Source organism: Lontra canadensis, unplaced genomic scaffold (genome assembly GCF_010015895.1).
Source record: "Lontra canadensis isolate GAN:19392208 unplaced genomic scaffold, GSC_riverotter_1.0 scaffold2, whole genome shotgun sequence".
NCBI lineage: Eukaryota > Metazoa > Chordata > Mammalia > Carnivora > Mustelidae > Lontra > Lontra canadensis.
In genome coordinates this window covers 9,036,306-9,061,094 of record NW_022630996.1, presented here as the reverse complement: position 1 = coordinate 9,061,094, position 24,789 = coordinate 9,036,306, and the positions used below count along the sequence as shown (strand labels likewise).

The 24,789-nt window shown below is 40.6% G+C and overlaps 1 protein-coding gene across 8 annotated transcripts in view; it reads right to left on the bottom strand.

Moving 5' to 3' along the window:
• The window catches only part of DGKI (diacylglycerol kinase iota), a 430,951-nt gene that overhangs the window by 57,798 nt on the left and 348,364 nt on the right, over window positions 1-24,789 (bottom strand). For all 8 annotated transcript variants that reach the window (XM_032868387.1, XM_032868409.1, XM_032868419.1 and 5 more), the window contains 4 exons: window positions 20,548-20,617; window positions 18,755-18,795; window positions 17,718-17,845; window positions 15,348-15,470 (listed from right to left, as the gene is read on the bottom strand). In XM_032868387.1, coding sequence (XP_032724278.1) covers window positions 15,348-15,470; window positions 17,718-17,845; window positions 18,755-18,795; window positions 20,548-20,617 — 362 coding nt within the window. The remainder of the gene's footprint in view (window positions 1-15,347; window positions 15,471-17,717; window positions 17,846-18,754; window positions 18,796-20,547; window positions 20,618-24,789) is intronic.

Here is a 24,789-nt window from a genome sequence, read left to right as displayed (position 1 = left end):
GCCTCAGGCAATGTCTCCAAGACCTCAATGGGGTGAATTTGTTCTCCTTCAGAATAGGAATGTTTCCAAGGGAAAAGTCTGAAAACATGAAAATATACAGAGCTATAACATCTTGGAATAAATTGTTTTTTTTCAGATTAATGTATGGACACATTAAGAATCTGAAAGAATGAGACATCAGGCACACATTGGACTAGTTGCTCCTATACTGAACAAACAGCACAGCTTATAGACCTTATTGCCAGTCACTAAGACACAAGGAATTGCTAAGAAAATCAAAGACAGTTATTTAGGTTGCATTCCATCAGCAAGTTTCCCTTCAAGGCCTCTAATCTTTCAAGTAGATCAATTACAAGGCTTAAAGACATTGGAAAATATGCCCAGTTTTCAACCCACAAAATTACACATACGATCCAAAGAGCCAAAGAATGATATATTTATGAAGACAAAGTCTTTAAGAAGTTACACTTCTTGTGATGCCTTGTTGTTTTAATCAATAAACCTAGAGCTGAGATGATGAGCCTGATAACTACTTCAGCCTGTAGGATATGGTATGATCCTTTGCAATACATTTTAAATGAATGCTTTTTCTTGGCAACCTCCAAGAAATGCTCTAAACCTATAAGCTCATTCTAACACAAGATCTTTTTATTTGAATAATACTGTCTTGACTATATTTTTTTAAGCCCCCTTACAATATTTTGCTTTTATTTTCATTTTGTGGCTCAAATCAATGGCATCCATGGCTCTCCTACTTGGCCCATCCCCAGAATGTCTGTATCATTTCCTTCCTAGGAGGTAGGTAGAAGATCCAGAGACCGTCCAGTTTAGATGAAATCTTTCTTAAAGAAAGACTGGATGAATACTGGGGACCAATCTACTTTTTGGAGAATCATTCACAAATAAATATCATTTTCCCTTCCCAGTGTCCCCATCCCATACACCCTCTACTCAGCATTTCTAAACCATCACCTGATGGAGAGTGGGCCAAGGGATGGAGTTACCATATAGTGGTGAACTTGGAATAAACATATAGAACAGGTATAAGAACCAAGTCTGAATAGACACAAAGGCAGAGATCCATGCTCTGAAAATACTCAGCAAGAGAATATTTCTCTAACTGTGGATGGGGAAAGGAAGCTCTGACATATTCACACCAACTCACAGGCCTGGCCAGAAGAGCCAGGGCCCCTCTACTTACTGGTTACTAACATGGAATTATAATAAAAATCAAAAGCAAATGAGGAATGGTAGAGTGAGCTAGGTGCCCGCTACCCCACAGTCCACTCGGCACTCTACAAATAAAGAAACCATTTCTTGGCTGTGAAGTCCTCATGGGGCATTCCAGTGCCCCCACACTGAAAGCAGCTCTATGAGTATTTTGTCAATGTTCCTTTTTCTGTTTGCCTTCCCTCTTTACCCTCCAACTTTAGGGATGAGGACCACAGCAAGAATACAACTTTCAATAAGCAGAGGTGACCATCCATCCTATACAGGAAGAGGAAGAGAAAATCGAAGTTTCTGGTTTCCAGCTATTTATATCAATTCTGAATGTTCTTCCCTTCTCTCTTTCATCATTCTCCTTTTACTTGTCTTTCCTGCTGCTTATCGCAGCCTTCTCTGGGCTTATCTTACCCACTTTCTTCACACTTTGGTAGAACCCAATCTCTCTATAAAATAGCTTCCCATCATGTGCTAATTAATGTGCTTGTTCCAACTGAAGAACACTAGAACACTCAGGTGTGGGCCCAGGTCCCTGGGTTGGATGCTGTTCCCTGCCTGGACCATCACTACTATTTGTCTGTTAAACTCCTGAGAAGTAGCCCAAATGGAAACTCATATCCCAGCTGGACATCCCTTCCAGACACATTTCAAGCGTCCACACCACTGCTACAGAAACACCAGCTTTTTTTCCCCCTTTGTTTTACCTTGAAGTAATGATGCTACACAAATTCAATTTATTTCCTGAAAGCGTTGATAAAGAATTTTTATTTAAGTAAGTCAAGGGATGACTTAACATGATTTGAAAGCATTGCTGTCGATGATCATTTATGGCAGTAGCTTTTCTCCACTGAGATTCCCTCAAGGACGTGCATTGCCTGGAGGACTGTTACATCCAGCCCATGACATCATATTGAGAGCTTGAGGGAGAAACAGTGAGGTCACAGATCTAGGTGACAACTTCATGACCATTAACTCTTCATACCAAGGAATCCCTAGCCAGGTAAAACAGAACCAGAAATCCCTCAGCCCTGAGAATCTCCATCAACCAAACAATCCTCTCTTTGTTTGCTTTTCCTCCCTCTAATTATGAATATTGCTTTTAAGACAATGAACAAAGCACATACAGTAAAAGAGCTAAGGAGATGGGAGCCAGAGAGATGAAAGTTACAGCAACTATACAAAGTGGCATTGAGATGAGAGAGACAAACACATTCTCTATTCAAGTGGTCACAAACCCATTCAGGGAATGCCAAATAGCCTCAAAGGTAACATTCACCACAAATGGGGGGTGGGGGGGGAGTGGTGGGTTGTGCTGGGGAAAGAGCAAAATCAAAGGAAGGAGGGCGAGATGGGTATTTGTGTGGAGGTAAGGAAATGAGACCCAGAATTTAAATAATAAAGGCTGTTTGCTAATTTCTCCATTTGATGTAAATTTCCTCTAATTCCCTTCCGGCTCCTAATTTCCTATTCATTGAGAGTCTCCTACCCAAATATATACTGATGATCCCCATATGAGCTGTACTTGAAATATCTTTTTTTTTCCCTTTTTCTATAAGTTCCTGTATTTAGTTGGCATTTTTAAAAAGTACCACTGTTTTATCACTGGCTTGTAACAATCCGGTTTTTCCTCTCCATCCTAGGCCCTCAGTTTGCTGGGGAGGAAGCCCCTGAGGCCCTTTGAGCTCGAAATTGTACTGCCACCTAATGTTCATGCCTGAGAACTGCAACAAAATGAAGGGAAAGGCATTTTGAAATCTGAGGGGAAAGATACGAACCAGCAAAAGTGAGCAGCAGACACAGGGAAGAAACAGGTCAGCAGAGGGTGTTGAAGAGACCAACAATGACCAAGTTCGACACATTCCTGGGAAATATTTTAGCTTTTCTGAAGACGTGAAAATAATTGTGCATTAGACACAGAGCAGCCGGGCAGGTACAAAAGATGCGATACTTCACATTGGAAATCGGTTTTTGCAATATAGTTGCCTGCTTCATTTAAAAAAGGTGGGGATGAGTAAAGGAATAGGAAAGGAATGTTAGGGGCGCCTGGGTGGCTCAGTGGGTTAAACCTCTGCCTTTGGCTCAGGTCATGGTCTCAGGGTCCTGGGATCGAGCCCCACATCGGGCTCTCTGCTCGGCGGGGAGCCTGCTTCCCCCTCTCTCTCTGCCCGCCTCTCTGCCTACTTGTGATCTCTCTTTCTCTCAAATAAATAAATAAAATCTTTAAAAAAAAAAAAAAAGGAAAGAAAGAAAGAAAAGGCACGTTATTCTGAAATCGAACCAAAGGAGAAAGACCTGCAGAAACAACAGGGACGATCAGTAGGAAAAACCTGTTAGCAAAAGCCTGGTTAGCTAACCCTGGTTCCGGCTTAGTGACTCAGTGAATCCTGGCCAACTGCTCCTGTTGAGGGGCAATGGACCTGGAGTTCTGTGAACGTGGACTTTTTTTTTTTTTAAGTGTACATTAAAATGAAGCTCTGGGATCTGAAGGCAAATCATTTAGTGTTAACACAAGACACTTCTATGAAAGGCTATCTCACATAGAACAGTATTCAGGATAAGCAGTATCTGCCTTGTGGGGCCACAGTGACTGGGCAAAGGCTTACTCACAACTAACTTTTATTTTTATTAAATAAGGACTTCTGAATCCAGCTTTACAAAATGGAAGGAAAAAAGAGGTGGACTTAGAAGATGCTTCAGCGCTTCTCCTGAAGATAACTGTGATACATTCCAGAAGTTTTCCTATTAACATCTCCCACCTCACCTACTTCTTAGAAAAGGGAATCCAAGTTCAAGACAGTGGCATGGGAAACAGAATCTGAAAGGTGTCTGTCTCCTTCCCACGCTTCTGTGTCCGAGGACAGGACAGTTTCTAAGTCATATATTACAAACAACCCAAAATAGTAAAGGAACTCTATGAGAAAATGAAAAAGGAATACAAATACATCACTGCAATATTGAGAATAGGAAGTGAAAGTGGGCTCCACAGACTCTATCTTTGAGAATAATTAATTCCATGTGTGAATATCAAGCAGGGCTATAAACTTAATTCCACTTCAGGAGTTGTGGGATACAGAACTTACAACATTTTATCCCACTTTTAAGGAGACTCTAAGGGGTTTATGGAGTGAGACTAACATCAAAGAGAGAACTGGAGGAACTATAAAGCAATGTTGTTGATGTTCTTATGCTTGGTGATTAGCACAGGAGCCAGGAAAGTTAGGCAAATGGAAAACGTGGTCCTTGTCTCCCTGAATTCCAAGCAAGAATTTTCTCCATGTTATAGAGTTTTTTCTTGTGCTGGTCTCTTCAGGGCTGTGGGTTCAGGGGTCCCCAGAGGCTCATGAGAGAAGTTCCACAGTCTATACCCACCCCTTCTCACCCTGACCCCACACCTGCACACTCCAGGCAATTACTAGTCAGCCTCCCTCCAACCTGAGATTCATAGGCAAATATTTTTGGAAAGATTTCAGATTTATCACTTATACTTTCAATCAATTTAATCAAATTACTTATCTAAGGCAGATACATGGAGAACATTGAGAGTTTGGGTGGCAGTTGGAGAAAGAAGCAAAATGATAAACAGGGTAGTGGGGAGGTAAGTCAACGGGAAGCGGGTGAAACCTTGATATAGACTCTTGAACACTGAAATCCCTGTACTGGGAAGAAGCAGGACAAACAGGATGAGGAGGGGAAGGGCTGGGTTAGGCCTGCCTCACTCTCCCACGCCTCCTGCCCTGCATTGCCTGAGTGCTCCGCCCCTCTCTGTGGGGGGAAGGAGGGCAAGAGGCAGCCAGTACCAAGCTGGGGACTTTCCTCGGGGACTTTCAGAGGAATGAGAGGGGATGAGGGTAGCCAGAGGTCAGGACAGAGGACTCACCTGCATCAACATTTCATATTATGGGTAGGTGCATCAGAATCATATTCTGGAAAAACTACAGCCTCTTCTCTCTACTCTAATAGTTAAAATTAGAAAAACAAATATTTAGGGATTGAGTCGGTTAAGCATCTGACTTCTTGATTTTGGCTCAGGTCATGATCTCAGGGTCATGAGATGAAGCCCTGAGTGGAGACTCTGTGCTCAGTTCAGAGTCTGCTTGAAATTCTCTCTCTCTCTCTGCCCTTCCCCCACTCACACACAGGGGCACACTCTAAAATAAATACATTAATTAAACAAATAGTGTTTTGGGTCTTTTTGTTTGTTTGGGTTTTTTTTTTTTTTTTTTTTTTTAGGTTGGAACCCATTCAAGATGCCCTAAATCCCTCCTCTACCAAACTGATGGGATTTCAATGTCAAGCCCTTAGAGAAGATCCAGGGACTTGTTCAGAAAGGAGAGGACCAACTGTGCAAGAATGGACTGTGTAGTGAGACAGCCATGAGCACACAGCTACTCCCAAGGGACACAAGACAGAGAAGTAAGAGGAGATGCCCACTTGCACCCAGGTCTCTATCTCTGGCACAGCCCCAAAGCAAAGAAAAATTCCCATTCCTCTATTGGCTTAACAATACCTGCTCTCTCTTCAGAGCACAGAGGGAGACAGAGTTATTTTCCTAGTTTAAGAATGGCGTCTAAGTCAGTCTCTTCAATAAATGGTGCTGGGTAAACTGGACAGCTGTATGTAGAAGAATGAAACTCGACCGTTCTCTTACACCGTACACAAAGATAAACTCGAAATGGATAAAAAACCTCAACGTGAGACAGGAATCCATCAGAATCCTAGAGGAGAACATAGGCAGTAACCTCTTTTATATCAGCCACAGTAACTTCTTTCAAGATATGTCTCCAAAGGCAAAGGAAACAAAAGTGAAAATGAACTTTTGGGACTTCATCAAGCTCAAAAGCTTCTGCACAGCAAAGGAAACAGTCAACAAAACAAAGAGGCAACCCACGGAATGGGAGAAGATATTTGCAAATGACAGTACAGACAAAAGGCTGATATCCAAGATCTACAAATAACTTCTCAAACTCAAAAACACAAAACAGATAATCATGTCAAAATATGGGCAGATGACATGAACAGACACTTCTCCAATGAAGACATACAAATGGCTATCAGACACATGAGAAAATGTTCATCATCACTAGCCATCAGGGAGATTCAAATTAAAACCACATTGAGATACCACCTTACACCAGTTAGAATGGCCAAAATTAACAAGACAGGAAACAACGTGTGTTGGAGGGGATGTGGAGAAAGGGGAACTCTTTTACACTGTTGGTGGGAATGCAAGTTGGTGCAGCCACTTCGGAAAACAGTGTGGAGATTCCTTAAGAAATTAAAAATAGAGCTTCTCTATGACCCTGCATTGCACTACTGGGTATTTACCCCAAAGATATAGATGTAGTGAAAAGAAGGGCCATCTGTACCCCAATGTTCATAGCAGCAATGGCCACGGTCACCAAACTGTGGAAAGAACCAAGATGCCCTTCAACGGACGAATGGATAAGGAAGATGTGGTCCATTACACTATGGAGTATGATGCCTCCATCAGAAAGGATGAATACCCAAATTTTGTAGCAATATGGACGGGACTGGAAGAGATTATGCTGAGTGAAATAAGTCAAGAGAGAGTCAATTATCATATGGTTTCACTTATTTGTGGAGCATAAGAAATAACACGGAGGACATGGGGAGATGGAGAGGGGAAGGGAGTTGATGGAAATTGGAGGGGGAGATGAACCATGAGAGACTATGGACTCTGAAAAACAATCTGAGGGTTATGAAGAGGTGGGGGGTGGGAGGTTAGGGGAGCCTGGTGGTGGACATTATGGAGGGCACGTATTGCATGGAGCACTGGGTGTGGTGCATAGACAATGAATTCTGTTACACTGAAAAGAAATTAAGTAATAATAAAAAAGAATACGTATTTAAAAAAAATGGCATCTAAGTGCTTTTGTCACAAAAGACTGTCACTTTGGACTAGCTTTCCTTAATGCCCTAAGGCAGAATGTATTGTTGGAAGGAGAGAGAAATCTCCTTTGTCTTGTTGAAGACTCTGAGAATTTCCCCAGAGGCCCTTCTGCTATTCCATGCTTATTAAGGGCTTATGAAGGGAACTCAGGAAAAGTGTTTTCCTTCTGCACATCTTGCCTCCGTATTTCCTCAGGCTCCCGTTCTGTCTTGTCTCTTTGGGCTGGAAATACTCAGGAAATCCTGGAGTTCTTTTTCATCCACAAACTGTTGATGGTTTACGGTTTTCCCCTTGCCAACGTTCTTCTCCTCCATCCAAAGAACATCCAAAACCTCCTCAATTATTCAACTTTTTGATCTAATCCAGAGATCGGACATGTGGAACATGCTGGCATCTCAACGCTCAGGGTTCTGGATGGGCTTCTTCCCCTCCACCCCCTGTCCCCATCTCAACTTTGTGCTTATCATCCATGCCTATAATTCTCTATACTTGCCATCGTTGTCTTCTACTTTCCCACTTGTAAAACAGCAACCTCTCTCTGAGGGAGGGAATTCAAGGCATTTTTATTATTTTAATGTAAACTCCTTGGGTCAAACAGACATATTAAAATTTGAAATATATAAATGGATTCCAGAGCCTAATAAAAACGTCTAACATTGAATGGATCATTTTGTTACATTCGTGTGTGTGTGTGATTGAACTGAGTTTACTGCAGTATTATAAACAGACATCTCTATTTTCATTTGACAGAGTAACTTCTCTCTAACACCCCACATTCATCCATTCATCCGAGAAGCCTGCTTCCCTAGACACCTGGTATACCAGCTATGGTGCGAAGTACTGCAGATATAGAGTGAGGGTCACAGTTTGTCCATCCAAGGAACGCAGATGCTTTAAAGAAGGGTCTTACCAACTTTCCCTCAGCCACCATGTCCCTCCAGTGTGAGCAGGTAAGGCTATCACATCCATTACAAATGAAGAGAGAGAGCCCTTCCGGCAATATTTCCCCATGTTGTAATCACCGACCGACCAAACTTGAACTCATAAAGATGGGAAGGCAGAATCCCTGGGCATCATTTTAAATCAAATGAATGTTTAATATTAGAGCTTATTTACCTGACAAGATTTTTCTTCCAAGTGGGTCAAACTGAGATCTGATATCACAAGAATTCTATTCTGGTGCTGCCCCTGACTGAACTTGGAAATGGAACTCTGCATCTGACTAAAAGGTGTAGGGGCCCCCTATGCATCAGTGTTTGAAGAGCAATTATAGAAAGAATAGGGCAAAATTTCTTATTAAGTATTTTGCACCCCCAAAGGAACAGAGTATTGTGTGCTTGGCTAAATAGGGCGGGTAACAATGGGAGGGAGGTGAGGCAGGGAGAAAAAGAAGAAAGGAAGATGTTTGTCAGATAAACTGGGGCTCTTCTAGCTTCAGTGATTAGGCAAGGAGAATAAGATTTAGACCAAAGGTAAGGAGGATGGGAAGCAACTATCTTAGTGGAACAGATGCAAGGGACTGTGTCTCCGACTTGACAGCACTGATTTCATCTCTAAGACAGATTCCAGCAAAACCCGCATCCCACTAAGAAGATTAATTTTCTTCCTCTTATCAGATTGTGATGTTTAAAGGATATTCCCAATCACTGCCCAATGGTCTGTCCTCCCGATGGGAACTTGGAGCTGTGACAATAAGCACAATTATCCCTTTTATTAGAGTCAGGCCATCACCGAATGTTCCCGAAGAAACTGGGTAAGGGTAATAGTTGGAAGACCAGAGGGGAATCTGAACTTCTTACCCCTCCTCACTCCGAGAGTGACTGAGTTTGTGGAAGGGGACAGTTTCAGGATTATCTTCTTGATATGGTGGCTCAGAGTTTTAGACTATCTAAAAAAGTCAATTTTTAAAGTACTATTAGGTATTTCGGATATCCCTAAATAACTTGCTACTTGTACAAACTTCCTTAAGCACGTATCGTGTAGAGTGATGCTAAACTGAGTACTGAGTACATTCAATTATTCGGGGAGCCTTTCTGGTTATGTAATGATGACAAGCAGATACTTATCTGCTCATGTACAAAGGTGGAAGAAAATAAGCTTGGAGTCCTTAAAAGGCCTCTTTCCTTTGAGGCTAACATTTTCATTATTTCTTTAAATACTCTTTTCATATAAAAACAAAAACGTGAAATCTGGAGGAAGCAGCAAATTCTATTCCTCTTGTTTCCAGAACACTTTCTGCATCTATCCATTACAACTCTTAGCAGCGAGAACTCTAAAAATTGATTTGCAGACTAGTTCCCCTTTGAATGTAAACTCTTCAAAGGCAATAGTAATTTCTTGTTGAGCTTCACATCTTTAGTGCCTAGGTGTGTGGGAGTGTTTACATATATATATACAAGATTCTCAGTTCCTACCTAGAAGGTGCTCGATATTTATTTGCTCAATACATGAAAGACTAACTGAATGACTCAACCTGTTTCTTAGAATCCCAATGAAAATGATCCGACCAGATACATTATAGTTTTTGATACATTATATTTTTGATAACATAATCTCTTAGAGACTACAGATCATATACCTCCATTATCATGACTCCATTAGCCCTGCTTAGCTGATCAGCTAACAGAAACTTGTCTAGACACAGATGTCTGGAAGGAATGTTTGCCTTCAGGTGGTTCTCCACACTCTTCCCCCTTGTCTCAGTACCCTGGCAAGGTATTCTATTTTTAACCTGCGTGACCTTTATCTTAGTTCTTTCAGATTCAGGATTTGGAGACACTAAGAAAAAGTGCATCTCTTTCAGTCAGTTTTGGGGGTTTCACATAAAACAAAACCAAACAAAAAGAACTAAAAAAGATTATTCTTTTTCAGAAACTAAGTACCTCTCAGTCCCTTTATTTGTTTTCCCTTAACCCATCTGACTCAGGTTAAGTCTGTCCTTCTCAAAAAACAACTTGTTAAGAACATACTAGAGTTTTTAGTCAGTGCTTTTTTTTTTTTAATCTCCTAGATCTTGAAGTTGAGAAAAGTCTGCCTTAGGACTGAGATTCTGTTTGCTAAAATTTCAGTTAATTCCTCCCTTACAAATCTTCTGCCAAAATGAAATACAGCCTTGTCACTAATTTTGGTGGTATCATTAATGATGAGAGCAAATGTGTTTCCAGAATCATATTATTTTAAGTAGAACTTTCTTAAACACTGAAAACATTTTTGCACCTAAGGACAAATTCATTATGGCTCTAGCAGTAGCAATATTAGTCAACTACCTCTCATCAATTTATCTCAAAAGTGGTTTTTCAAGATTGTTTTTTATTGTGTTCACAGGTTTTGAAGACCCTACATGTGTTGTACATCCTTCTTTGGAATGATGCTCTTTCCTAGAGGACCTGTGTATAATTGGACTATCTATACCTTCTTCATAAAATTATAGTGTTTCTAAATGGAGTTACAAAAGGTAACCAGTTCCAGTAATAACAGAAATCTAATTCTATTTGTTCATTCCACCTCACTCTCCCTGAAGCAGAAGAGAGGGTAATGGATCTTAGAAATAAAAGTTAAAAGGAGGAGACAACTCTGAGGAGACCCCCTGGAGGGGGTCATTTGGAGTTTGAGGGAAAAGGGTCACCTTGAGCAGGTGCAGGCCAGGGCCAGTGGAGGAAGAATGAGACAGTAAAGCACTGCAGTTACATTCCTTTCTGTTTCCTGTATCTACTATTTTTAAAGTCAGTTTTTGCAGGATTTTGTCTCTTACCTATTTATTAAAGAATCAATATTTTAACATTCCGGTCTCAGTTAATCATTTCTTTGTTTTATTCACCTTGTCCGTGATTTCTGTCTTTGTTATTCCTCTTCCCTCTTGTTTCTTTGTTTCCTACTCTGAAATTCCTTTTCCGGTTTATCAAACTGAATGCTTTATTTTTATGAATCCTTTTTCCTTTGATAAGTGAATTTAGAGTCATAAATCATCCTGTGAGTAAGACTTTAGTGGTTTTCTGCAGACTCTGATAGTTATTTTCGGTTCAAGAATTTAAAATTTCCCTTTTGATCTTTTTATATAGTGGGTTATTTAATATGATGAACATGATGTTAAACTTGGACTTTCCCTACCTCCAAGCTGACTGGGGCTTTAAAGCTAAAAGCAGCAGATGCTGGTTCTACCTAAAATGTTACCATAATTCTTCAGGCCTTTTTTTCCACACTTATTTTTCATATTCCTGCTGAGAATATTAAGCAAAGTTGAAAGTTCACATACACCCTGCAGCACAGGACCCACGCAGCAGAGGATTCCCTGAATTTTTTAAATCATAAAATATTAGAAATCACTATCAAAATGGTGAAATAAGTTATGGAGTATTAATGATGCAATATTCTATACCAATTAGAGTTAATTAAAAACTACATATATCGGGCGCCTGGGTGGCTCAGTGGGTTAAAGCCTCTGCCTTCGGCTCAGGCAATGATCCCAGGGTCCTGGGATCAAGCCCCGCATCGGGCTCTCTGCTCAGCGGGGAGCCTGCTTCCTCCTCTCTCTCTGCCTACTTGTGATCTCTCTGTCTGTCAAATAAATAAATAAAATCTTTATAAAAAAAACAAAACTACATATATCAATATGAATACATTTAAAAAATATGACCATTGAATGAAATGGCAAGTCTGAAAAGTGTATACATTATTCAATACAGGTAATGAAAAATAGAGAATACAAACAAAAAGTCCATAAAACAATATATATTTGTATGTTACTATATGTTGTTTATGGACGGAAAGAAAGACCTAATGAGAATAATAACATAGAACAACATAATATATCAGGGTGCTGGGCACATGAGTGCCCTTCGTTAAATTTTTTAGTTTTCATTTACAGTCCACTTAGTTACCATACATGTAAAATTAACTTCAGATGTACGACATAGGGATGCAACACGTCCATAAACACCAGGTGCCCATCACAAGTGCCCTCCTTCATCCCCAACACCTGTCTCACCCACCCTTCCACCCACCTCCCTTCTGGTAGCCATCGGTTTGTTCTCTATAGTTAGGAAGTCTGTTTCTTGGTGTTTGCCTCTTTTAAAAATTTTTTTAAACTTAAGTTCAATTTAACTAACATATAGGGTATTATTAGTTTCAGAAGTAGAATTCAGTGATTCATTGGTAGCAAATAATACCCAGTGCTCATTACATCACGTGTCCTCCTTAATGCCCATCACCCAGTTACCCCATCCCCCACCCACCTCCCCTCCAGCAACCCTCAGTTTGTTCCCTACAGTTAAGAGTCTCTTATGGTTTGTCTCCCTGTTTTCCTCTTATTTTTCCTTCCCTTCCCCTATGTGCATCTGTTTTGTTTCTTAAATTCCACATATGAGTGAAATCATACGGTGTTTGTCTTCCTCTGACTCATTCTGCTTAGCATAATATCCTCTAGTTCCATTCACATTGTTGCAAAGGGAAGGATTTCCTTCTTTTTGATGGTTGAGTACTATTCCTTTGTATATGTATATATACACCACATCTTCTTTATCCATTCATCTGTCAATAGACATCTGGGCTCTTTCCATATTTTGGTCATTGTGGACACTGCTGCTGTACATACTGGGGTGCATGTGCTCCTCTGAATCACTATGTTTGTATCCTTTGGATAAATACTGAGTAGGGCAATGGCTGGGTCATAGGATATCTCTGCTTTTTAACTTTTTCAGGGAACTCTATACTACTTCCCTCTTCCCCCACCCCCTTGCTCATATGTGTAATTTAAGAAACAAAACAAATGACCTTCCAAATAATTTTTGTACTTATTTTGATTGGGGCAAATTTAATATATACTTAGTAATTTTTAAAAATAAATGTCTATCTTTTAAAAAAATTTCAATCTCTTTTTAACGATTCCTCAGACACTTTACAAATGCTAAAAGAAATAGAAGCCAATATAAACCTTCCTTGGGCCACAGGGCTGTGGGCATCCTGCCTTTGCACCAGCTCTTCAGGAAGATCGTGCATATGGTCAGAAAAAGCATGAAGTCAAAAGTCAAGCCAACCACAGTTCCCACTCTTGCGGTCTTGTGTCATCCACGATGAATATTTTAAGCTCAGTAAGTTTAAAAGTTAAACTGAGTAAGCCTCAGTTTGCTCATCTGTTAAGCAATGGCAAGATTTAAAAGTCATTAGAAGAATTAAAGACGATTGAGCTCTGGCACAAAGCAAGTAGGAGATATTCTGTCAATACGAATTATTACTAACATGGTATGTAATATCTGTGTGTTACATGATTAAATTATTCCATAACTGCAATGATACCTCTTTGCATCAGAGGTGATCTCTGAAGGAAATAAAGAGATGTTCTTTCGAAGGAATCAATGGATACAGCAATAATAATAAAAAAAATTAAAGAATTAATGGACAAATTGGGGTAAGGTATAGTACTTACTTATTTTCAGTGATTTAAAACAACTGTTTTATTATGCTCCTGTATTCCATGAGTCAGGGACTCAGGCAGACCCTGGGGGAATGACTTGTCTCTATTCTACGATGTGCAGGGATTCAGCTAGACAGACTTAAAGGGTAGGGATGAGCATTTGAGTGTTACTTGGCAGGAATAAAATTTAAAAAGTTATTCGCTCTAGTGCACGTAAGAGCTAAGGTGGTATAAATGAGCAAGACAACTGATGGCTGCAAGTAAAGATCAATAAAAAATTAAGAGAAATCTCTGAAAGGATAATATAACCCGAATGAAAAATAAGAGTTGATATTTACAGAGAGTTTCAAGAACCTGGCTATTACAGAAAGTAGTATGTTTATTTGTGATTTGGGAAGAATATTTCCTACCTTGGAAACAGTCACTTCATATATCATGATATACACTTTAATATACTCCACGTAGAAAACCAGGGAACAGGAAACCAGAGTGAGATCACTCTCTTTGGAAATAGCTTGTGTGTAAGAACAACTACAATACTCATCTGGTTTGTCTAGGCATAATTTCTATGTCTGTGTCTAAACTCTAATTATCAAATAAATCTGCCCGCAGCTAGATGGTCACATTTTTAGCCATCAGTGGGGTGGCTGACTCATCGTGGTTCACAAGCATCAATTCTATATAAAAAAAGAAATGGAAAAATACCCTGAGTTGTAAGCAATCAAAATGTGATCAAGATCTAACTTGGTTTGATTGAAAAGGAAAATCGACAGTAATTAACTTTTTCCTTTCTACTCTTCACACAACAAAATAAGAGATAGTACAGAGAAACAATTAAACGAAATCGCCTTTTGCCCCTGGCAAATGTTCCCACCAATGAACCTTCCCACCAATGAAATATTTAGCTCCAGATTTCTCACTTTCCCCACCTCATCATTCCAAAATTGCTGTGGTCTTTCTTTAGAAACAAGGACTCTTTGGTTAACCCTAGATTTCTAAGACTCTTAATCTTTTATTTTATAAAAATTGTAAGACTATACAGTAACAAGGCCATCATCCCTATTCAATTAGGACCTTGGATAGGATTGGAAATGAGCCTATATCATGAATTGCAACAAACTTGCACAGCCTCTGAGATGGGCTGAAAGAGTGTATCCATGACCACTGACCTCACCTAGAATAAACTCTTGTAGGGAAATATCACAGGGAGAAAAGAGTCCCCAGACATAAATGTTTTAACACTGTCACAAAAACCCCAACATTCACCCTCCTTTCTGACTACGGTCAGACCTCAGAAGAAAACACACCCACCCTATTCCCATCTAGAAACAAACGTTGCATCATTTACCCAGAGACCCTGGGTCCCAGAAGTGGCTCCATTTCGGCGAACAAAACCATCTTACTGTACTACTACTGGAGACCCGTGAAACAGAATTGTAACAGCAAGCGGAAATGTTTCCACAAATGAAAAAAAACCCGTCCCTTCCAAAGTCTTCATGATCTCTCTCATGTGTGTCTTTGCCCTGTGGCAAACACAGGGACAGCTAGGAAACCCCGGGTTCCAGTAAAGCAAACACTGGTGAGGTTCAAAGTATTTCTAGATACCCAAATGCAAAGTGAGGCTCCACTAGGAGCTCGGGGGCTGGGAAAAGTGAGCCCAGGGAATAAGATGGGGGAGCACAGGAGACAGTGGGAGCACCAATGAATACAGACCCCCGCCCCCCTGTGAGGTACCCGGGCAGTCCTCTCCCAGGGATCGCAGGGGCCAGGGGTGCACAGGGAAGGGACAGAGAGCGCTCTTACTGTAGCACACGGGAGTGGCTGAAATCTCTCAAATCTGAGTCGTCATACTCCGGAGTTCCGGTTCCCAGCCCGCTGTCGCTCAGCATGCGCTTCCGTAGGGCGGGGTTCCACCAGTCAGACATTCTGGGAGAAAGCAGGGCACCAGGCATTTAGACGTTCAAAACCAGCACGGGACTTCCTCTGCTCTGTCTCAAGATGATTCTTGTGAGATGGGCATCTAATCTTTACTGGGTATTTCCTAGTTACGTCTTCACACTTATTCTTTAATTTTTTCAAGTATCATGAACTGTTTGTGTGCTTCTGCCCTCTACAGATGAGAAAACTGCCTTTCAAGATGAAGTAATTTTAGGGGCGCCTGGGGGTGCTCAGTCCCTTATGCATCTGCCTTGGGCTCAGGTCATGATCTCAAGGTCCGGGGATTAAGCCTGGCATTGGGCTCCCGGCTCATCGGGAATTGGCTTCTTGGCATCATTCTCTGTATGTGCATGCTCTCTCTCAAATAAGTAAATAAAATCTTTTTTAAAAAAGGATTAAGTAACTTCAAATGTGATGTAAATAAGAAGTAATGGAATCTGATATAGAAATGGAAATGAGGAAATAACAAAGCCCATCCATTTTCACTGCTTTCCTGTCCTTGTTCATTTCCAGGAGGGGCAACTGATCAGAAATAAGAAAGGGACTGACTGAAGTTCTAATGGATTTTCAAGCTACTTTGGGCTACTTCATTTTTGGAGCTAGGGCTAAGAGAGGATTAACCCAGGACAAAGCCATTTCTTTTGGCCTTTAGTTGATACAGAGAGAGGGCAAAGAGGAGCGCGAGTGTGGCAGAGCGGGTTTCCTCTTTACCAGATCAAAGACAGCAGCCAAATTCAGGCTGGGCAAGGGGACAGCGAGACTCTAATGCCCGCTGCTCCTACAGGAGGACCCAGCAACTCACGTGCTTTCCCCACAGCGGAGAGGCTGGATTTGCAGACATGGACTGTAAAGATGGGCTTTTCCACCACCTTCTGGGACACCCAGGGATACATATCTGAGATTACTAGCTCTGGCTTCCTCAACGCAGCCATATACCTGCCTCATCCTGCCACTTCTGTCTTCTCTTGACTTGATACATATCACTGAAATCAGCTGGCAGAGTGAGAAATATTCAGAGATGGCAGCGATGGCCAAATAAATTAGTGCCGAGGAGTAAACAGGCATGTTACCTCAAGTGAACATGTCTACATATACATATAGACAAACATATACGTGTGTGTGTGTGTCTGTGTATACAATTCGCAAATGCTATTTGAGTGCATGTGTGTGTGCACTTTCCAGGGAAATCCTTATTCTAACTATTTGACCTTCATATACCAGTAAGACATCAAAGTTCATCAGACTTTACAAGGGCAGAAATTTTTGTTTTTTAAAATTTCTGCCCTGTTGTTTCCTAAGTGCTTAGACTAGTAGCTGGTGCCTAAAAAGTTCTCTAAATAAATATTTTGGAATTGCTGAAATAACCTAGAAAGCCTAATAATATTCTGGTGGTTCAATGTAGTGATTAAATGCATGGGTTTTAGCATAACACCTGGGTGGGACCAGATGTCAATTCTGCCGTTCATTTTCTGTGCAATACAGGCAGAGCTGAAGACCCCGCTGAGCCTCAGACCCCGCTGAGCCTCAGGGCTGGTACATGTGGAATTAGGGTAATAAATACCGGTACCAGAGGTGCAGGGGCACTGCGACAGGAAAGTGATGACGATGATCACTGTAATAACATCATACTGAGTGTCTACCAAGTGCCAAGAACAATCCTAATAACTCACATGTATCAATTTATTTAATTTTCAAACAATTCTCTGTGTCAGCTTCATTTCCATTCTACAGAGCAGGAAATAAGCCCAGAGCACTTCTGATGATTCGGTTGTAGGGATATAAGAAAGGCATTTGGGATTGTATGTGGCTCATAATAAGTGCTTGATAGTCACAGTTATTATGATACCATCTATGTCTCACGCTGCCTGGACATAGCAAAAAGGGAGGAGGAAGTGGGGGAGGGGAAAAGGAAAGTCAAAAATCACTTGTGCCCATTTTCCTTTGGATAACACATGCATTGTAGCTACATATGCACAAACGCAAACACTAGTACTGTATAGTCTGGTAAGAAGTGTGGCTGTGGCGGATAAAGAAGGCTCAGACATGGTACAAATCTTGGTGGGAGAGAGTAATTCTCTGCAGCCATTCAAAAAACAAACATAGAATGGGACCAGTTATCCTACACGCTAATGAAACACAGCAAGAAAACCTGTATTTTAAGATAGCTTGATGTCCCTGGAAATGTCAAGGGAAAAGCCATGTCAGACACAGATCACCAAAGAAGGGCTCGCTCACCCCGAGGCCTGCTCCACGACCAGGTCGGGCATTCCTGGAGGTGTCCCCGCCTGCTGTGACAACACCATATCTGGGTCCAGAATAAAAATCTCATCTTGGGAAATCTCCATCACAAAGTGCAAATGTTCCTAAGGAAGAAAAAGAAGTCTGTCAGAGGACTGATAGGATTCTCAAGTCTATCATCTGATCAGGGACTAAAAGCATCCTTGGTCCTGAGGGGTAATGAAAGTCTACCACATATCAAACGACCACGGTGTGTTTTCAGAGGCCCAACCAGTGGCCATCCATCCCTGAAGCGACCTGGCAGCAAGAGGCTGGTGAGGGAAAGAGGTGAATCCCTCTTGGTTTGGGATTCCTGCTTGACCGGGATCTCATCAGATATAACCAGAGACGGGCTTGCCTCTTCTTCCCAAATACTGTCAAAGAAGGAACTCCCCACCCGCGGCTTGGTCCAGCATGACTTGAGCGATTAAGCTGGACTTGGACCCCCGGGATCCGGCCAGAGCTAAGTGCCATGATTAACAACTGGTTTTATCACTGGGTTCCATACTGTACTATTATTTCTTCTCCTTTCTCTTTTTTGCAGGAGAATTTGGACAGCAGGAACACTTATTATCATTGGGCAGAAGCATTTTTTTTTCTCATTATGGAACTCCGGGAAGTGATGAGTTGTAAGTAGCATAAATATGCACCTGGGCTGTCAAACTTGCTAACCAAAATAAACCTAAAAAGCCATAAAACGGAGCTAGGAAGTAGTAAAAGTGGCAGTGTGCAAGAAAATTTAGAGTGCAGGCTGGTGATAACATCTATAGGCCTAGTTATTTTCTGGGCCTCAATTCCAAGGTCAAATCTTGAGTCTACAAATCACAAGATATGTGAAGACAAATAAAAACCCTCATAACTTAGGCTATGAGTACCATTCTGAAATTGGTACATGTTTAAGGGTTTACACTAGAAAAATGTACAAGATTAGCTACGAATAAAGTCTATTGATTTGGCAATTTTTCACTTTTACAAATAGGCTCAAGAAGGCTTACCTGAGATCTGTCTATTCGGTAGAAGCGATCAGCAGAAGTTGCTAGGAAAAAAAAAAGTATATGGCATTCAGAGTCCTGTGATCTGGCGCCCAATTTGCAACTTTCTCTCCTATTACGCCATTCAAAATCTTTACATTTAGTCCTGCCGGCCTACTGGCCAGTTTCTAAATTTAGAAAAACCCAGAACTTCCATGTCCCCTGCAGCTATGACCAAGCTTAGAAAGCCCTTCCCTATTATATCTCCTGACCAAATCTCACCCGTCTCTTAAGGACCAACTTAAATGCTTCCTCCTCTGAGAAACATTTTTCCATCCCATCCTTCCCTACTCTAGACAGAATTCATTGCTCCTACCTTTGCATATTCGCATTTTGTCTATACTTCTTGTAGACACTATCTTCATAAATAACCAGGGGACAGTTTAAAGGTCTGTGTTTCTTTTACTCTTTTATGTTTCCAGACATTAGTATAGGACCTTAAACAGAGCCGGGACTCAATATGTATTTATTAAGTAAATAAAGTTGGGGGTGGGGAGTAACCCGTAGATAGCTAGACTTCCCAAGGAAGCGATTCTCATTTTGAAAAAAAAAAACAAAAAACAAAAAAACAAAACTTGAAGATACAGAGCCAAGGACCACATCTGGTATTGAAAGATTCATTTCACTTCAAGACTGAATCCCTAAGCCATGTCTAAAGAAAGCCAAAACTGTAAAAATAATTATTTAAGCATTCCTAAAAGGGACTGGGCTGCATCTGTGGTTTGGGGAAGAAAATTGCAAACTTTGGGTTTGTAGACACTGTTTGATTATTCTTAATACTCGAAAGAATTATGTTCCTCCTCACTTAAATCTACCTAACAGACTCCAAATATTATAAATAGATTTTCTACAAAGTACATAGTCCTAAAGGGAGTAACTCAAAATACAAACAATCATTCAAAAATCATAAATATTTAATGGGTAGCTTCTCTCCAAAGGAAATGAGCTGAGAAACAAGGCAATCACAGTCCCTCCTCACTAAAAGCAACAGGGGAATAAAGTCTGTCTCAGAAGGACCTATTCTACTTTGGTTCTTTTTAACCATAAATGTGATCACCTTTTGAAGGTTTTTATATCTATAGAATATAATAATATCACACTTGTAATTTTATCTAAGAATATATATAGAACAGACTATATATAGAACAATTCATATAAATTTCTACAACTTTTTCAAATATAAGTTGTTTCCCTGGGAATTCAGGAAAAAAAACCAACATGATTGTGTTTTTCATCGCGAGGGAATAAAGGAGCTGGAGGAAAGTAGTGTCAATTATCTTCAGAGGTAGGCAAGGAGCTATTAATGAAAATCTAGGTCATGATTCACGTGGGTTAGATCTGATATAAATACAATTGTTCCCCTTCATAGTACTGTTCCCACACTCACACATCCTGTTGCCCTCTTGCCCACATTTATGTCCCCTCAGAAGCATCCCAGATCAACCAAAGAAATGGTTACAGTGAAAACCACATGTCCACATACAGGTAGTCGATACACCGGGCAGTAGATAAGGAGATGTTTTGCAATATGGTAGAAAAACTGGATTAGGCAGCATCTAGGGAGTGAGAGGTGCTCGCAGTGGAAAATGAACCCATAAACCAATCAGAAAATAACTGACATCACCATCACACAGAGCTACATGAGGAGTTTCTACATAATCCCTTGGAAAACCAGGGTCCACCCCATTCCGTCTATGGGTGCCTTGCCCTGCTGTTTCCGCAATCCCCACCGCTCCACGAAATAGAGAAACACTCACCGTCTAGAAAGCACCACCGTGGTGAGAGTCTCTGAGCTGAGAGTGCCCTGGGGAAGGAGGTCTCGTGGTCCTGGAAAGAGACATATTACATCCTCCTGACTCCATCTGAATGACCGGAGGGATTTAACCTCAGTGTACTCTATTGACTACTTCTGCGAGCAAGCATCCCTTCCTAAACTGAGCACCGGTGAGAGGCCAAAACATATTTCTACTAGAAAGAGAGGCTGTGCTTCAAATTACTTCACATAGAAACTTCTAAAACAACTCCTATGCAGAATTTCCAGGAAGTTTTCAACTCTTCTATTAAGTATGCATAAATGATATAAATGGGGACATTTACCTGGTTTGGGAATTTCTTTGCTTTTGTGAAGCTGAGGAACTAGGGGCAGCTGGCTGTCATTTACACTTTGGTTCCCTACGTAGGTATAAGGAAGGCACTACACAAAATGGGGAGGAGTTGAGGCTCATCTACTGGCTGACATGGACTCGTAGCATCTAAGAAACACAATAGGCCATCCATCTACATGGTCAAGTCCCCTTAACTAGCATATCATCTGTTATATAAGCAATTTGTCTCCATGAAAGCAAAGTAAATCAGCATCATATGTTGAGGTCACCATTACCCCAACCTTATCCATTGAACCTGACTCCAGAGCAGTGGACAAGGAGGAAGAATGTTCTGCCAGGCTGGCTGATGACAAAATCATCTGGCCAACATGGACTTAACCCGTGATACACTCATCTGCCTTAGCATTCTCTAGCTTTCTAGCTTCTAAGATGCCACATCCTCCCTCCCTCTCATGTGTGATCTCAAGGCCATCTGCCAGCCTCCATCTTCTCTCCTTCAGCCTTAGATAAAAAAAAAAAAAAAAAAAAAAAAAAAAAAGCCTTTCCTGTTCAAAGCTGACCACTTCATCTAGTCTCCGGATTACCCTCTTCTTCTTTTTTCTTTTTCCTTCCTTCCTTCCTTCCTTCCTTTCCTTCTTGCTTTTATGTCTTTTTATATCTATATATTTATATCTTTATTTCTGCATTCTTACTGAAATCTTCTACCCTACCCAGAAATTCATTGTTTCTGCTTTCAATGGCTCCCTCTCTCTAAAACGAATTCCCCTCAGTTGATCCTGTTACATCTTCTGAAAATTAATTTCTCCTTCCTTGCCCTGACAAACTCTCGAAGCATGCCTTTAGTATCTCCTCCCTCCAACCACCCCTTAGCTATTTTGGCCCAGCCTCTAGAAGGCTGACTTCTGATGTTTCATTCTTCAAAAGCTGCCCTTTGGAAGGACTAGCATCCTTTCTGATTGAATACCACTCCCAGTTCCCAACCTTTCCAGAAGTCTCTGAACCTTTAATTTCTTAGTGGAATTAAGGCCACATCACAGAAGAACAGACTAGGGAACTGGCAGATTGAAAGCAGAAGGGATTATCTGTTTATAATTCCAAACTTTCAAAAGCTAAAAATCTCCCCTAAGAGAAACTCTGTCCATGATAATTAAAAAAATAAATAAACAAAAAGCACATTCTTGTTTACAACTCAAGACTTGGAGCATTCTATCCCTGGCTTATAATGAAATGGAAATCGTTGACAGAAATAGGACAAATGAGGAGGGACGCTAGGTCTCTGTGGGGAAGGCAGGGGGAGTATGACCCATATTAGGGATTTGAGATGTTCTAATACAGGGAGCATCGCTGGAGTGCAGCTCGGTGTGTACGGGAGGCAGACGGGGGAAGGAAACAGGAATAACATGGAACAAACAATAAGAGAACTAATCAGCGGTTGCATGGACTTCTTTGGGGTTTTGTCCACACTCCCCGAAGCTTCACTTGCTCCTCCGGCAAACCTATGCTTAGATCAGTGGTACTCCAAGTGTGAACCGTGGGACAGCAGCATCAGTTGGGTACTTGTTAGAAATAGAAATTCCCAGGTGCCACCCAAGTTTATAGAAACCCTGGAATGGAACCCAGTAATCTTTCAGGTGAAGGTGATGTATGCCAGAGGTTTAAAAGCACGGACTTAACAAAAGGGATCCATTTTATTATTAGAAACCTTGACTATGTGGAATTTTTAATATGAATGGATTCTGCAAATTAAATAATTGAGAGAGAAAAACCTGGTCTCAGGTCTGGCACCAAAATTTTATATTTACACGCATAGAATTGATAGAGCCATGGATAGACAGATAAACACATACACCTCTATGAATGTATATGTAGCTGTGGACACAGATGTTTCTCTCTTTCTTTAACCGGTTTTGCCACTCTGCTGGTTGCACTACATAAAATCATGACATATGCTCAGTACCTATTTGTATCAAAATTACGTTTAACATTTTGAGAAGTACATTTTGACATGTGATAAATTGTTTTTAGGAAACTTAAGGTTCTTACTGTATTTTTAATAAAACATGTAAAGTCACCAACATGTCAGTTTCGTGTCAAATGTAGTAAGTCAAGAAATTTAGATGCGATTTGAAATATTTCGTGCCAACTATGAAAGCTACTAAATAAAAATAGTAAACAGAAACGTGGCTGCCTTCTCTAGAAACAAAGATGGTGTAGACACCAAGGGCAGTTTCTGAAATTTGATGTCAAATGTGCTACAGAGAGCTCCACACAAAAAAAATCAAATTTTCCCAGGTAAAAATCGACTCTGAAAGCCTGCAGAAATGCTTAATTTATCATTTTAAAAGCAGCAAGATGAATAATGTTATTTCTGGAGTATTCAAATTAGAGAACATTAGATATTATTTCATCTTATTTAATAAAATGCAGATTAAAAAAATAAATCAGAGATTGATACACTCCCTCAGCCACGTGACTAGCTTACCACAGGCAGACAAAATAGTGGCCTAACTGTATACATTTTAATGCATGAGTGTCTGTGTGTCACAAGAGTTTTATGCATGTGCCTATTTATCTTGTGTATTTTCTATTCATTTGTTTTCTCTACACCTTAATTCACAGGCATTTGCTATAATTCAACTTCCTTAAAGAGGTTTTATTTAAAGAGAATGTTACCAGTTCGCTCTGTGAAAACGCATTGTGGCTGCCAAAGAATAGTGACCTTTGAAACACTTCAAATAGGTTTAAGTGGATCCTCAAGTATGTTCAACGAGCCTTAGCTCCCTGAAATTTTATGCTAAATTCAGTGTGTCTATGTGCAGGTGTGTATGTCAACGCTTTCCACAGCTTATCAAAGTGATCTGGAATCCTAAGAAGCTCATGAGAAAAAATGTCATTAAAAAATAATTGAACACTTTCTTGGTCACCTGCAGATCAACCCGGAATCTAAGGAGATGGTTCCAGGTGTGCAAGGAAGGTCCTAACTTTGCCAGTGTAGCTCCCCTGAGCTAGGTTTGCACCCTCTCCCTCCTTTTATGGCGCTCCTTCAGCCTTGTTCATAAAAAAATTGTCATTTCTTAAAAAGAGAATTATTAATATAATAAAATCCTATGTTAAAAGCATTTGAGGAGCACCTGGGTGGCTAAGTTGGTTAGGCGTCTGTCTTCAGCTTAGATCATGATCTTGGGGTCCTGGGATCGAGCCCTGTGTTAGGCTCCCCATTTAGCAGGGAGTCTGTTTTTTCTTCTCCCTCTGCCTCTTGTGCTCACTCTCTCTCTCTCTCTCTCTCTCTCTTAAATAAATAAATATATATATGTATATATATATTTTTTTTTAGAAAAGCATTTGAATTCCAAAGTAAAAATGCAGTTATTACCTACCCCAACCTGGGAAGGATTTATAATGCAATGCAATTAAACTACATATTTCAAAATTTTCAAAACTTCAATGAGATACCACATCACACCAGTCAGAATGGTTAAAATTAACAAGTCAGGAAATGACAGATGTTGGCGAGGCGAGGATGCGGAGAAAGGGGAACCCTCCTACAGTGTTGGTGGGAATGCAAACTGATGCAGCCACTCTGAAAAACTGTGGAGGTTCCTCAAAAAGTTGAAAATAGAGCTACCCTATGACCTAGGAATCACATTACTGGGTATTTACCCCAAAGATACAGCTGTAGTGATCCAAAGTGGCACGTGCACTCTAATGGTTATAGCAACAATGTCCACAATAGCCAAACTATGGAAAGAACCTAGAGGTCCATCAACAGATGGATGGATAAAGAAGATGCGGTATACACACACACACACACACACACACACACACACACACACCATGGAATATTATGCAGCCATCAAAAAATGAAATCTTGCCATGTGGAATAACATGGATGGA